We start from the raw sequence: 16,430 nt of genomic DNA, 5'->3' as shown, positions 1-16,430 counted from the left end.
TTTTTATATACTCCTTTAATATCATTAACAATTAATTTTAAAACTTTAGAAAATGAAATAAAAAATTTAAATAAGTTTATTTAACAAGAGGTAATCAATTATGTGAAATTACTTATTCAATCATTTGCCATTTAATAGAGTCAAAACTATAAGTGCAAAAATTGTCTAATCAATTACATAATTTATTAATTGAATATAAATATTAATTTATAAGTTCATCAACTTGTTTGATAAGTGAGAATATAAGTGGATGGGTTTTATCATATCTATATAGATCAATAGACTAGTAAAATTACAAATTCAATTTATGTTGGTTTGAAAAGAATTGACTCAAGTTGTAACCTAGAATTGACAACAGTAGCCATAGATTCTTCATCTTGTTTTTCCTTTCCAGCAACAACGGCAGCGATATATGTTTTTCTTGCTTCTTCCATTTTCTGCATTTCCATCTCGTCCCAATCATCCTGTTCAATCAAATTGGGATGTTTACTACATAGAAAATAGACATCAAGGACTAAGTTCTAGATGGTTAATAAATATGTTTTGAAAAGAATGATACTAAACATAATCATATTATGGACTCTAATAAAATGCAAGTATGATGAGATAGTCATTAAGATGTTGACGCTTATTTGACAAACTAAATTATGTCACTGTAACCAAGCCTGACATCACTTTTGTTGCAAGTGTGATGTGACATCACATTTGGTACTAAACAAAATCATACTATGGACTCTAATAAAATGGAAGTGTGATGAGATAGTCATTAAGATGTTGATCCTTATTTGACATACTAAATTAATTGAGATAGTCCTTAGATAGTCATTAAGATGTTGATCCTTATTTGACATACTAAATTAAGTCATTGAGATAGTCCTTAGATAGTCATTAAGATGTTGTGGTACACATTCGCTTATACATAAAAGCACACACCAAGTAATGGATTATTATATGAGGACAAAGACTACACAAAAATCACTTGCTACTTTAATGCTGACTAGACTAGATCACCTCCAGATAGACAATTCACTTCAAGACATTGTGTTCTTATTGCAGAAAACCTAATTTTAAAAAGAAGCAAGAAGCAAAACATTGTTGCAAAATTCAGTGCAAAAGGTAAATATCGCACTACGGCAGCAACTGCATGTGAGCTTATATGACTTAGACAACTACTCTAACAACTAAAATAGGGAGATATATGAGACAAAGCTTGTATGCAACCATATTGCATCAAATCCAGTCTTTCATGAAAGGACTAAACCCAGATCAATTGTCATTTGTCAGAGAAAAGTGTTATATAGAGAAATCACAACTAACTTTGTTAACTCAAGTGATTAATTAGCTGATATATTCCCTAAATTTGTTCGAGGTTTTTGTGTTAAATATATTTGTAACAAGCTTAGCACATATGATATATATAGGGTAAGTTTGTTTAAACTTATTTCTTGAAAAAGTAATTATTTTAATAAAATAAATAAATTTTTATTTTTATTAGTGTGTTTGTCTAAACTGCTGCTTAAAAAAAGTTATTTTTTTCTTATTTTGAGAAGTAAATCATATCTGTTTATTAGAAAAACACTTTTTTGAACTTATTTCTTGAAAAAAGTTCTTCTTGAACTTTTTTAAATCATATCACCCTACATATGACATAGGTGAGTTTGTTTAAACTTATTTCTTAAAAAAAAGTAATTATTTTAATAAAATAAACAATTTTCTGTTTTCTTAGTGTGCTTTTCTAAATTGTTTCTGCTAAAAAAAGTTAGATTTAATCACTCATTTGGTCCTTATAGTTTCATGATTTGTACATTTTTAATTCCTATAGTTTGAAAGTGATTTTTTTAGTCCCTATAGTTTACATTTTAATTCTCTTTTAGTCCCTATAGGTCTCTATAGTGATTTTTTTAGTCGTTATAATTTGCATTTTAATTCTCTTTTAGTCTCTATAGTTTGAAAGTGATCTTTTTAGTACCTATACTTTGTATTTTAGTTCTCTTTTAATCTTTACCATCAAAATATTTTAGTACCTATACTACAAAAATATTAGCAAGTAATTCGCAACTAATTTATAACAAGATAATTTGTAATAAAAAAAATAGTTGATAATTTATAACTAATTTGTAACTAATTATTTTACATTTTTTTGTAGTAAGTACTAAAAGATAATTAAAATACAAATTATAGGGACTAAAAACATCACTTTCAAATTATAGGAAATAAAAGAGAATTAAAATACAAATTATAAGGACTAAAAAGATTACTTTTAAACTATAAGGACCGAAAGAGAATTAAAATGTAAACTATAGAGATTAAAAAAAATCACTTTCAAAAGGAGTAAAAAGGTATGAATCGTAAAACTATAAGGACCAAATGAGTAATTAAACCAAAAAATTATTTTATGCTTATTTTGAGAAGTAAATTATATCTATTTATTAGAAAAACATTTTTTTAGAAAGCACTTATTTAAAAATTATTATTTTTTAGTTTAAACAAATCAGCCCATATACTCGAGCTTGCGGGAGAGTGTTGAATAACATGTTTACAAATTTTATCTGTAGATGTCAGTGATTGTAAATTAGGATCTTGATTGATTCTCTTTGTATCTATAATTGTACTCTAATTACTCATTGTAAATAAAATACATGTGTGTACCATCCAAGACAACATTCAAATATCTCTCTTTTCTACGGTTAGAAATTGAAATTTTATTGGTTACTTCCTAATTCTGATTCAGTACCATTGGGGTGATAGACCATATTAGGTAAAGAATTAGTTACAAGATGATTACTGATTTTTCAAGAGATTCAATTCTCTCCCAAGTTCTAATTACAATTCAAATGCCTTCCCCATTGTGTTTCCTTCTTTTATTCTCAATGACTTAATCTTTACTCCTAACTAACTAGCCATGTGCAAAAATATACTACAATGTGACTTAATCTCAAAGACTATATTCCCTATCACATATACTGCAATGTGCAAAAATATGCAGGGCGTGCTCATAAGAAAAATGTTAATAAACTTACTATACTACGCAGGTGATTGAACTCATATGGCTTAATATCATAATCATCAGTGTACTCAGCGGTGTCAGATATTGTCAAGCGATTAAGCAGCAATGTAAATGATGAAATATCTCCTTGCATGGAATCTAGCTCTTCTTGCAATTTCTCCACTTTCTTGTTGGATGTCATTGCTTCCCAATGTATCTTTTCAAGAGCAGCTTGTTTGTCTGCAAGCTCAAACTGTGGAACACAATAATTGTTGTGAGAATAAGAGAAATTTCAAAACTTACGCCACAAGAAATGAGCATTTTGCTCACCTACGTTATCCATCATATGCCCAAATAGGACAAAACAAAACACCTGTATAAGATATGAACACAACACTTGAATTTGGATGCATTTTGAACTTTCGATATCTAAAGGATTACAGTTTCACAAAGTCAAAAACAAACCTATAATGACAATTTCAATGGTGACATTCACCAAATTCTTAACCATAATATACTAGACATAATACTAATAGTAGAATCAAAACGAAAAAGTAAAACTATGAAACATTCCAACGTGCACTCATCTGATTAATATATCCATCGGAATGTTATGATCCAACTTTTGGAACCTATCAACAGTCATGAACTCATGGCTATCATGTTCCAGAGACATATGAAGAGTATGTATTAAGTGAAAAAGTATCACGAAGATTGCAACACAGATCACATTCTAAATAACTTTGCAACTAATGCCAAATTACGTATGAAAAAAGTATAAGTAGATTAGTACCTTCACATCAAAGAGTTGTCGTTTTGTAGACTTAAGCAAAGAATCCTTTTCCGAAGCATGGTGTTTCAGTTCATAAAGTTTTTGTTCAAGGGCTTTCATCTGTTTTTTTGTGTTTTCTGATGACTCTATAAGTTCATCTTTCTCCAATATTTTCATTTGCAGCTCCTCCACCTGCTCCTTCAATATGACAGACTCATCTTTCTGTCCTTTTCTCGTGTCAAACCTCTAAAAGAAAGAAATTCATCAGTGTCAGAACAGTTGCTACCATTTTTCTACTTGTTCTTTTCCTCCATGATCCTTTCTCTTTTTGGCAGGAATAAATTGACCAACACTCCTGCCTTATAAATATGTTATCTACCACTGTATGAGAAATGTTCACTACGGTGATAATAGGAAAGTCAAATCAGTCAATCATAAATTCACAACGTTCTAAGCAGAGCAAATTTAACAGTCACACCACAATGACAGCTAGTCCTATATAAAATACATAATTTGAGGAGTAAGAAAAAGGAAATATCTCCGGATGTAATAGTCACAAGTAACGATAAAAACCAAACCCATCCACACACACCCGTGCACACAATAAACTTGAAACCAAATAAGACGATATATTTGTTATTATTGACACATGCATAAGTAACAAACATTTAATAATAAACCATCAATTTGGTCCTTGAAGTATCACTCTTACCTTAAAGTAATGAAATTATATAATTAATTCCTAAAGTATTAGAAATCATGTCACACAGTCCCTCAAGATCGAGTACTGAAATTTTTTTCAAATTAGTCCCTCGATGTTAGTAAAATATATCAACTCGGAGACTAAATTGATGGATATTCAATACTTTAGAAACTATTTACATAATTTCATTAGTGGAAGGTCTATTTAAGAGAGAGAGTAATGTTTTTCAGGAACTAAATTGATGGTTAGAGAAATGTTAAAAACATACTCTCTAACACATAGTTACTAACACATTTCTTATTGGTTGAAATTTATTGAAAATTATAAATTTTTGTGGGTCTTATATTCTATTTAATGAATCTCTTTTCTTATATTGTAATTTTTAACAAATTTTAATCAATAAAAAGGAGTACTAAAGAGCTTGTTGCTAATACTCCTGATAGTTAATTAACATTTAATGAGTAATGACAAGTAGTCGATGTGATTAGGTAGAAATATGCAGAGATTTAGTTCCATTTTTTTTTATCATTGAATAAAACATGTATTTATAGATAAAAGGCACCAGCAGAACCATAAGTCAAATACACATAGAAAATAATGCTTACATAAATAAACAATAACCAATTCCAAACGAGATCCTACTATCATGGTCCCAACCAGTGTCCCTACCGACATCATCTCACTCACAAAACCACCGACCAAGAAATATACGAAACTAAAATATAAAACCCCAGAGATTAGCAGTACTTAAAAATGCTTACAACTCCTCCCCATAACTACCAAAATATCACCCACGATTATCGGACCAGTCAGCCTAGCACCATTATGAGATACCAATTAAGCCGAATCAAGCAAAAGTAGCAGCGAATCCCACCTTGTAACAATAGTTTACACCATGGTTTTAAATTGTGCGGTCTGCAACCGAATTGCAGCCGCAACATTAAGGTATTTTGACACTCCGCAATTGCATTACGACTGCATCAGCCACATTTGCCCGCAATTGCCGGCAATGTGAACGTTTTCTAACTCACCGCAACGTAATTTAAAACCATGATCTACACATAATACAACTTTCTCACTCCCAAGATCCAACCAATAGGATTAATTTTATTCCATCCTAACTTCAGACACCAATAAAAAAAAGCTCTTGAAATTTCCATCCGTAGTCAAATATCTATTACGCCTACCACTCAAAAATCACAACAACAATCACCACACAAACACAAGAATGTTAATATGAATAACAAAGATCATAGCACATTAGAATCAGGTAGATGCCTTTAAGCATTCTGCATACTTCCAATAATAATTGACACTAGGCTTATATATCGAACCAGAGTTCAAATTAGAGAGAGAGTTGCGCTCTTACTCTTTTCAACCGAGACTTTCTTGAAGGCCTCTTTGTGTACACCATGGAACCCTGACGCGTGAATGAACTTCTTCCTTCACCATCCTAATCCAATTTAACGAACATACGTTAACAGTTAACCCACCGCGAAAAACAAAAAAAAAAACGACTTCACTCACTTGTGAGCGTTTTGGACGCGGAACCAAATAAACACACTATTAATGCCATTTGCGTTGGGAATAGGAAAAAAAAACTTACGATGAAGGACTGCACGAGAGGGACAATCTGGACGAGGTTATTGAAGAGGACGCGATCTAAATCGGCGTCTCTCTCAGAAAGCGGAGAATTCGGGTCGTACAAATCACGTTTTTCTTCCGAATCCACCAAACGCTGCCTCTCGTGCATTATTTTTTTGTTTTCTCTCCTTTTGTTTGAAATGAAAATTGGAACGAAAACGAGACGGTTGGTTGTGTTTTAGTGAAGAAAGAAGCGCGATAACGAGAGGGAGTGGAACTCAAGCCAAAACGAAATGCGCTTTGAATGAATAAACGGTTCGTTTTCATTTCTATGTACTAGCCGGGCAATTCAACTTGGATGAAGAAAGAATTAATTATCAAGTTGATCTTTAAATTATTTTAAAAAATTTAACATTTAATTAAAATTTTCATAGCCATTTGTATATTATCACCAAAAATTAACGACAGATAATAAAATGAATTTAATTTTTTTTCAAAATAAGTATTTGAAAAAAAAAAATCTTTACGTAATAATTTAAAAACAACATATTTTTTTAGGTATAAAAAACTTAATTTAATTTGATATTTAAATTTTTTTAAAATATAATTTAGACTTCAAGTTTTAAAAAGAAGAAAGTTTAAACTTAATAAAAAAATAAGATAAAAAATGAAATTGATCATTTAACCAATAAAACATGTATTTAAATTAATTTTAATAATTTTTTTCATTAAATCATGGGTGAATGTTTGAGAAATCAATTTTAAACATTAATATATGCTGCCACCTATATGTTCCAAAATTAATTTAATGTATGTGATAGGTAATAATTACTAATTACGAGGAAGTTTGTGAGATAAATTGGTTGACACAAGTAGTTTGGTAATTGTGTTTTTTATTTAAGGATTGTGATTTGATTCTCCGCTTAAGAATGAAATCACTATTGGAGATAAGATACCAATTTGCTCTTAATGTGAACGGTCGCGTTGAGAGAAAAATTAATTACATATGAAATAGAAATCATAAATACCTCCATGTAACAATGAATAAAACCCAATTTGAAAAGTGGCAATTTGAGGTTTTTTTAACTAAGAAAATGATAATGTTAAAATCTTAGAATAAAAATTATTTAAATCATTTATATTATTTATTTATACGAAAAATATATAAAATATTCTTATATTTCTGAGTTATTCAAATATTTATTTAGTTCATTAAATATTATTTAATTATTTCTATCATTAATGCACAGTAAAAAATAAATCTATCATTAATGTTCATACTATAAAATGAACTGTATTTAAAAATTGGTCATTTAAGAAAGATATCGTGGGTATCGGATTACTGTTTAAACTACTCGTATTTTTATTTATTTTTATTTGCTATCACCCTAATTCGGAATTTAGTCATTTTATGTTCAAATATATTAAGTGAAAGATGATTTTTTTAAAAAAAATATTTATTTAAATTGTGTAAAAGAATAACATTTTACAGTAAAACTACAAAAAGTTGATATCATTAAAAATTTATGCATTTAATGTACATATATTGGCATTACATTTATTAAATACAATAAATATATTATTGTAATTAATTAAAAAGGCTGTAACAAATTTCAATCATTAATAAACATGTTTATATCAATACATTAAATATTTTTGTTTTATATTAATTGTTTAATTTAGTTTTTAATTAGTAATTTTAAATATTTGTTAACATTTTAAGGAAGGGATATTTACCTAATCATATTTGTTTTGAATTAAAATCATTTTATTTGATAAATATTTTTTATGTTTTTGCAGTCATAGGGATCAAATGCTTTACCTAAAAGTGAGCATTTCAGATCTCATCAAATCGAAAAATATATTGGTTATGTTGACCCTCTAATTAAATTTGGAGTTTAAAGTTGAAAGAAATATTACAAAAATAATTAAAAAAAATAAAATAAAAGAGGAAATAGGAAAATAATACAAAACTGTTAACATAATAGACTTTAGATACCTAGAAAGAAAGGGAAAAAAATAGTGAGATTGAAACAATGAATTGATATTAATTGAGATGTATTATATTGTTGTATTAATATATCTGATATTTTAATTAATAGTGTCTATATTTCTTAAAAAAATCAATAGTGCCTATAATACTAATCCTTATCCTTATGGACACAATTTAGATTCATTTTCTTAGATGTTTGTATCATTCCCCGGTAGAATTTTGCTTAATTTGCATAGTTTATAATGCAATATTGTGCAAATTAACAAGGTAAAACTCCAATTCTTATTAGGGAACTGCACAAGCAATTCTTAAAAGATTGTGTCTGAGTTTCATCATATCCTTATTTATACTAATTATAATTCTATTTGTCAAGCAAAGGTTGATAAAATCAAGCTGAAATTAGTTGTGTGGAACGGAGGATTGCTCTCTCTTATGGGTAGAGTTCAGCTTGTTAGATCTGTCATTGAAGGGAGCCTTATGTACGCTTTTCGTGTATATTACTGGCCCTCATCTTATAAATGATGTTGTAAAGCTTATTAGAAATTTCATGTGGTCAGGTGATAAAGACCAAAGGAAGCTAATTATTGTCTCCCGGAAGAAGATTTACAGACTTCTTCAGGAAGGGGGTTGGGTTGTAGATCAATCAAATCGATTAACCGAGCATCCATTCTTGCACATACTTGAAGCATGATGACCAATGATCTTGGGCTAAGCAAATAAAAGCCAGCCAGAGTTTTCAACGATAACTACCGCATGCGGGGTTATATTAAGTCTTTTATATGGTTGGTTTGAAGCTTTTTTGGAACTCGGTTAGCCAAAACACCTTTTGGATGCTTGGCAATGGCAAAAGAATCAATTTTTTATGCGATAATTGGATTCAACAAAATATTGCTTCAACCTTGAATATTCTAGAATCTTATCAACAACATCTTCAAGCCTTAGTGGCTAATTTCATTTCAAAAAATCGTTGGAATTTACCTTCTTGGTTTGTCCAAAAGGCGCCTATTTTGGCAACTGATATACAAAATACGGCCATTCCTTTTGTTCCAACAAGGGATTTCCCAGTTTGGAAGCCTTCAGATTCTAGGACTTTGAGCTTTAGGCAAGCTTTTGATTTCCTGTACTTTGCCAATAATGCTATTCCCTGGGCAAAAATGATTTGGAGGCCTTGTATCCCTTCGGCAAAAATGTTAGTTTTTTGGCACTACATCTAATATAAGTTGCCAACGAATGATTTGTTGGTAACAGAGGCTGCAACATAGTTTCGAGATGTGACTTGTGTAAGAATCATTTAGAAACCTTTGATCGCTTGTTTCTTTATTGCTCCTTTCCCTAAACAATTTGGACTTGGCTGGAACATAAGCTTCACACTAATCTTGACAGAAGTTCCATACTGCATATGCTCTCTTTTGCCTCCTGAAGATGTTCCCCACAGTTGAATGATGTGAGGATTGTTGCCATCACTTATATGGTCTGGGCAATTTGGGACACTCACAACAAAAGTTCCATACTTCATATTCCCTCTTTTGCCTCCTGAAGATGTTCCATCCCCTTTCAAACAATAAATTTGACCACAATGCTATGTTACCTGCTGTACAAGAATTCTCCCATCTGAAAGTGTTTGGAGTTGACTATCACCTGAGAAAACCTCCAAATATCAAACAAGTCAGCTGGTACCCGCCTATTCAATGTTGGATAAATTGCAATACCGATGGCGCAACAAAAGGAATGTCGAGTATTGTAGGCTGTGGCAACATTTTTAGAAATCATCAAGTTGGAATAATGGGATGCTTTGCTATGCATATTGGCAATTAACAAATTTTTTTATGCGAAACTAATAGCTATTATAATAGCGATTAAAATTGCTAGCCAGTAGGGAAGGAAAAATCTTTGGATGAATGTGACTAAATGTTGGTGATTCAAGCTTATAAAAATGAAAACATAGTCCAATGGTGCATAAGAAATAAATGGAAAAAATACTTTGCAGCTGACTAAGTCTGATTTTTATTTTTTGTAAATGATAGACAAATTCCCATACTGTATAGGTTTAGGTAGAGTTATGTTCTCATTTTGCCATGGGTTTTGGTGCGTTACCCCATGATGTTTTGTTATTTGTTTCTTTTGTTCTCATTTTCCCTAGCGTGTTTGTGTAACCAATGAAACGTAGTTGACAATTCTCGAGACCAATTAGGAGGTCAAGGTTGTCATGGGTTCGGTTTTGGAGTTAGGGTTTGGGTTTGGGGATAAGGTCTTGAATTGGAAGGGAGGGGAATTCCAACCAGGGGAGATTGGGTGCCAAAGGAGGTTGATGAAGACGATGAGTAGCGTGATAGCTATGCAAGTATACCTAGTCTAATTTGTAGAAAAGAAACAATAAGTATTACGAGTTATCATATCCACAAAGTCTGTATGTAACATAAAGGAATCAACAAATTTTTACACTCATTCGTTGTAGCAAGTTGTCAATTCACTATGGCAAATGTGTGGAGTTTTAGTTTTTAGAAAAGATATGTTTCGTTGCAGCAAGACGTCAATTTGCTATAGCGAAACCAAACTGATTTTTGGCTTTTCAAAACAACTTTTGGAGTGAAAAATGAATGTAACATATCAAAATGTTGTTGAGATTAAATCCATATAATTCTTCATATGAAACTCGTTCATAATCAATCTCCTAGTTCAATGCAACCAAAATCTAAACTACAATTACTAGTCATATATAATTCCTTAGCAATTAATCCTTGAATTCCAAGTCAAATCCCTAATTCCTTAGGTGACTCAAAACCTAGAAACTCAAAATACGATCAATGAATCTCTGCAAATGCAAGTACGAGATTTGATTAGAAAACATAGCTTACAAACTTGAATTCAACTTCAATCACTCAACAGCTATGAATTTTAGCTCATTTGGATCATGGAAGCTCCAAATAGAACCTCAAAAAGCATCAATGGAGGATAAGGAAGAGGATAAAGAGAAGAGAAAGAAGAGAGAAAAAGTTGAGATTCTATTCCTGATTTTATCAAATGAACCAAAACTTTTTTGTACATGTTACAAGCTCCTTTTATAAAATTGAGTTACATTAATTTTATTTTTTTGCCTCAGAGAGGTTTTGCTGCAGTGAAAGCATAATTCACTTCTAATCTTGATTTTTGTGCCTTTGGACCTCTATTTGCTGAGGCGAATGGTTAACTCACTATGACAAATTTCTATTCATTCCAAGGTCTTAAGATCTTTATGTTCATTGTGGCAAAATGCATCTCCACTAAGGCGAATTTTCTATCAATTCCAGCCGATCAAGTGTCCTATTTTTCTATGGCAAAATCATATCTCGTTGTAGCGAGATGTACATGCAAATATCACAAGAAGAGGGGTTAAATTGTGATTTTCACTCAATTTAAATCCTTTTCGTAAACAATGAAGTTATCCTCTGATAAATTAAGACTTAAGAAAATAGATATTAGACTTTTTGCAAAGTGAATTAGATGATAGTTTCAAATCTTTGTAAAACAAACAATGTTTTTCAAACACAAAGATCAAATTCAAATCCTAGGTCAATTCAAATAGAAAAGGAGAAAATAATAAGAACAAGACACAAGAAAATTATATTAGTTTATCTCATTCACCGAGACTACGTCCAGTTCTTGACAAACCATCAAGTTTTACTAACTTCAACAAGTTACAATTATTTGTTACTATCACTTCTGACTCCTTAACTCAAGCTTTACTCTAAGCTTGTTACAACCAATATTTGTCCGACCAAGCCACTGCTAGCTCTAACACATAAGAAAATTTGTTGGTTAGATTGCACAATGACTAACACCATATTGTCTTACAAACGAATAAGCAAATTAAATGCATAGTCTCTTTTCTCAAGATGAATAAAGTGTTTTGAGAGCTTTTCTAAACTTTACAAGAATATACACAGAGAGATTTTTACACAGAATGAAATAATGAGTGCTTCAAATCATGCTACATATCTTCAAAGCTTCTGGTATATATAGGCCTTTTTTAATCAAGTAATTGTTATATCTAAACGGACATATTTCCTCTCTTAAGCTTATGTCTGAAGAAAATGGACGTTGGGGCATTAAATGTGTGCATTAAATGCATGTACTGCTTCATGTTGAGAAACCACTCTTTGTCGTTGGCATGTTGAACACTACAACAAGAAATCACTTCCTTTTACGTCAAAGTAGGTTTGTGCAATAGAACTCTTCTTTTAATGGTGTGAATCATGTATGTTTTGATGATGTCGAAAAGAAATCACTTTATTGTCATCATCAAAAAAGGGGAAAATGTGAATGTATGTATACATGATTTTGATGATGCCAAAGAAGAATCAAACAAGGCCATTTCAAAAGGATAAGCACTGCTTCAAGATTAATACAAGATTGTTTCAACAAACAAAGTCTTGCTTCAAGATTTCTTCAAGATCAAGCCTTGCCTTCAAAATATAATTGTGTAATCAATTACTAGAAACCTGTAATCGATTACTAGTGAAGAAATTTAGAAAAAGCTTTTTGAAAAGACACATCTCTTCAAACCATTTTGAAAAGGCACGAAGGGCCTATATATATGTGTGTGTCTGACTTCAAAAAGCAATGAGAGAGATATTCCAAGAGAATTTCATTGCCAAATACTCTCTCAAAAAGAAACTCTTGGGCAAACACTTGCAAATCCATTAAGAGTTCATCCATGGACTTCAATTGTAATATCCTTCTCTTCAAGAGAGAATTCCTCTTCTTTCTTCTTATACAAAGAGATTGTTTAAGGGACCGAGGGTTTCTTAAGTTGTAAAGAATTCCTGAACACAAGGGATGGGTTGTCCCTGTGTGATTCAGACTTTGTAAAAGGATTTTACAAAGAGAAAGGAAAATCTCAAGTTGGTTGCTTGAGGACTGGACGTAGGCGACGGACTTTGCCGAACCAGTACAAAACTGAGTTTGCATTCTCTCTTCCCTTATCTCATTTATTTTGTTGCAATCAATTTTATCTTGCATGTTTAAAGAACATTATTAAATTGATTGCTGCTTCTTCTGCATTCTGAGCCTATCTCATTTAGAAGGGGGTTAAAAGTTTGTTAGTGGGAAATTAATTCACCCCTTCTTAAGATAACTGAGGTCACACATGTCCAACAAATGGCAATTGAGGAATTTCAAAACTTGGATTCATTTATTCTTCATAGTATTTGACAAATCCTAGGAGAATGTTTCTATAAAATAGATCACAAACACATAGTACTAAATGAAGTCTTAAATGCCATCTTTAATGTCACATCAAATTAAGATTCTATCTTACTATCGTCTGAAACATTAGACATGGACTTCGCAAAACATGTTTTGAGGTGCATAAGATGAAGCTTTTAACCTTTGTATTTGTTTACATCTAATCAAAATAAATAATGGTCCTGATTCGTCTTAAGACATAAATATCTTTTGACTTAACACGATATCATCATTGCAACTCTTCATTTCTGGATTGATCGAAGCTTTCTCTTGTAAGATAAAAATTTACACAAAAACCATCTTTTTAAGTTTTCAAAACTATTTTATTCAATTTATTAACAAAGACCACAATTATTAACAAAAAAATACTAAAGAAAAGCTAAGATAATTGCTCACAAAATGAGGTGTGAAAACAATTATCAAAATACCCCAAACATAAACAATTGTTTGTTCCCAAGCAACACAAAATCCAACAAAGGGTAAAGAAAATATTCACAAAACACAATAGTGGTCAAAATTCTCAAGCTCACGCATCACCACAATGAATTACCAAATCATGCAAGCTTAAGAGAATTACATGTGCATGAGCATTCAAAAGGACTCATCAAAATCATGGAAGCAAATCTTTGAGATTGAGAAGCATAGCATTTTATGGCCTTTCTCAAGTCAATTGTTTCACTCAAGGTATGATTTGTCAAGGTTAGCACTCTCACTCATACACACATTGAAATGCCCCAACTCAACTTTGTTTTCCATTCTACTTTTCATCAAAAACATCATATGAAAGCATGAATTACTAAGGTCTTTTAGGCTTGTAACTTGGCTAGGCTAATCAACAACTCTTTGTTTTTCTAGATAATCAAAATCATCCTAGGATCAAGGAGAGCAATAAATGTGAAAGTTTTGACATAATCACTCACCTATCCTTTCGACATATTTTTCCAACCAAGTTTCTCTTTTTGATTTTTTTTCTAACTTTTGTCTTTTGTTTTGTTTTCTTGGAGACTTTGTCTCTCTCCTCCCTCCCTCCCTCTCTCTCTCTCTCTCTCTCTCTCTCTTTTAGAATAACTTGATCTCTCCATTTTTCTACCCTTGCCACTTTTTATTTCATAACAACCTTTACATGTGGTGAAACCATCCCAAACTTATGTCAAAATTTTATTTTGAAAGACTGTTCTCCTGTCAGTAGGATGAGGGAACCAATGGTTTTTATTGAAAGGTTTCAAAAAAAAAATATTTTTCTATTTTGGACTCAAAATGGCTGAAAGGTTAAAATTAAAATATTTTTTACTCACTTTTTGGCCAAGAGGCTAAAATAAAAAGAAACAAGTGTCTTGATCACTTTCATGCTTTATGTGACATCCTAATGACATAGGAATCAAACAAATCAATGGTAAACACAAAAATGGTGACACACATTCGCTTACTGTGTAGGTCACAACTCACACCTCACGAGATATAAGCATATTCACAAATCTAATCAAAGAATTTCACAAAACCAATCTCATCCAAATACACAAATCATTTGAATTCGTCCAAGTTCACACATGCATAAATCCCTATGGAATTAACATGATCATCAATTCATCATGTGTTGTGGTATACTTAATCATTTCAAACCAAGCAAAGAGACAAGCAATCATCTATTTATTTAATTTTCTAAATTTTGAAAATTGAAAACATAAATATTTTTCTGATAGTGGGGTTCGCTATGGAGAGACATGGTCTCGCCATGGAGGACCTTGTATGTTTTTATGAATTTTTCATTAATGAATTCGCTACAACAAATGGACACTTATTCATTCTTGAATAAAGTGTTATTCATTGTATCAAATTCACTACTTGCTATGGTGAATTTCATTAATAGAACAAAGCAAATTAAAAACTAAAAACATACACCCAAAATAAAATTAAAACTATTAAATCTCCAAAATAAAGAGAATATCCAAATTCTACAAAACATTATATTGTTCAGAATCAGAAAAGATTATAGAGAAAAAGAAAGGGATAAGAAGAGAAGAAGAGTGAAAGAATAATGGTCATTCTTCAATTGCAAATTCCTCTTCCATTTTATCTTCAGTGGTAACACCCTTAATAGTGTCCTTCGCAGCATCATTTCTGTTGTTGTTCCCTTGAGGCACACCCTCAGTAAGGTCCTCAGCAACATTCTTTTTCTCTACTTATACTTCATCATTAATAGCAATAGTGGTAGCAACTTTAGCTACATCTCCAGCTCTAGCTCCAATTCCATTGACTGTCTCATCACCCTTTTGGCCTTCTGAAGACTGGTCCCCTAGAAGAGTAGGCCAACCAATGGCAACCAACACTTCCTCCTGAGATGGAAATGGGTAGGAGGAAGCAAGGTGAGTAGCTAAACCCCTTAAATGATATAAAAGGAGTAATTGAGATCTATGGTTTGCTTCTAGCTTCTGATTGACTTCTTCTTTCATTTTCTCCAATCTTTCATTGATGATCAGAGGCTTGGGAAAGCAGGCAAAGATTTATCACCAACCTACCAAAAGGTTTTCAATATGTACTATGCATTTATGGTACATATTAAATCCATATATGGTTGAGCAATGCCACTTGTGATGTAGATGCCTCTTCTAGTACAAATAGCAGTAATGAGACATGGAAGGCCAAGTGAAGAACCTCTCTTCTTGGCCATTGTGAACATCTCATGAGAGAGGATTTGGCCAATGTCAATATAAAGGTCCTTAAGGATAGGATAAAGGAACTGATCTCTTTTCATAGGCATATCTAACTCGTGGGAGTTAGGAACAATGTTATCCAACATGAAAGCAGTCTGAAACTGAGCTAAGCTAGTCATGCCTACTTTGTGTAGCCTTTTAGTTGTCACCCCAACATTGAAATGTCTATTAGGAAGACACAATAACTCTACCATCTCATCAACCATTTCTTCTTGCTCCTTTTTTGTGCTCCTCTCCTTATTGAGCCACTTCTCATAACCAGGTTACTGCCTTTTCTTAGCTTCAATGTTGAGCCTAGCATATGTTAATGGAGATAACATCATATTTAGCAAAATGATTCCTCATCTAAGTTTTCCTCTCTTTGTAACCACCATTGAGTACAACGTTCGCATATATCTCCCTAGCTAGGGTTCACTGCAAACATCTGGTTTCATCAGTTAGTTCCATCCTTTATCCTC

The 16,430-nt window shown here is 31.7% G+C and overlaps 1 protein-coding gene across 1 annotated transcript; it reads right to left on the bottom strand.

The window, feature by feature from the left end:
• Nucleotides 1-242: 242 nt before the first annotated feature.
• Nucleotides 243-6,327, bottom strand: LOC114408172 (protein MICROTUBULE BINDING PROTEIN 2C-like). The gene is made up of 5 exons (XM_028371263.1): nucleotides 6,068-6,327; nucleotides 5,831-5,914; nucleotides 3,780-4,004; nucleotides 3,021-3,239; nucleotides 243-464 (listed from the first exon to the last, which is right to left on the bottom strand). Exons 1-5 carry the CDS (start codon nucleotides 6,212-6,214, stop codon nucleotides 306-308), a joined length of 834 nt encoding a protein of 277 aa, XP_028227064.1. The 5' UTR covers nucleotides 6,215-6,327; the 3' UTR covers nucleotides 243-305.
• Nucleotides 6,328-16,430: the final 10,103 nt, after the last annotated feature.

Source organism: Glycine soja, chromosome 4, assembly GCF_004193775.1.
Source record: "Glycine soja cultivar W05 chromosome 4, ASM419377v2, whole genome shotgun sequence".
Taxonomy (NCBI): Eukaryota; Viridiplantae; Streptophyta; class Magnoliopsida; order Fabales; family Fabaceae; genus Glycine; species Glycine soja.
The sequence above is the reverse complement of the archived record's forward strand: the minus strand, read 5'-3'. Positions and strand labels throughout refer to the sequence as shown.

What these genes read in the sequence shown, in the direction of transcription:
- LOC114408172 (XM_028371263.1), bottom strand. Translation starts at nt 6,214, where the DNA reads ATGCACGAGAGGCAGCGTTTGGTGGATTCGGAAGAAAAACGTGATTTG. An exon ending in GACAACTCTTTGATGTGAAG is followed by an intron (nt 3,240 to 3,779) that starts GTACTAATCTAC and finishes TGTGTTCCACAG; the next exon opens with TTTGAGCTTGCAGACAAACA. An exon ending in TCAATCACCTGCGTAGTATA is followed by an intron (nt 465 to 3,020) that starts GTAAGTTTATTA and finishes TTGATTGAACAG; the next exon opens with GATGATTGGGACGAGATGGA.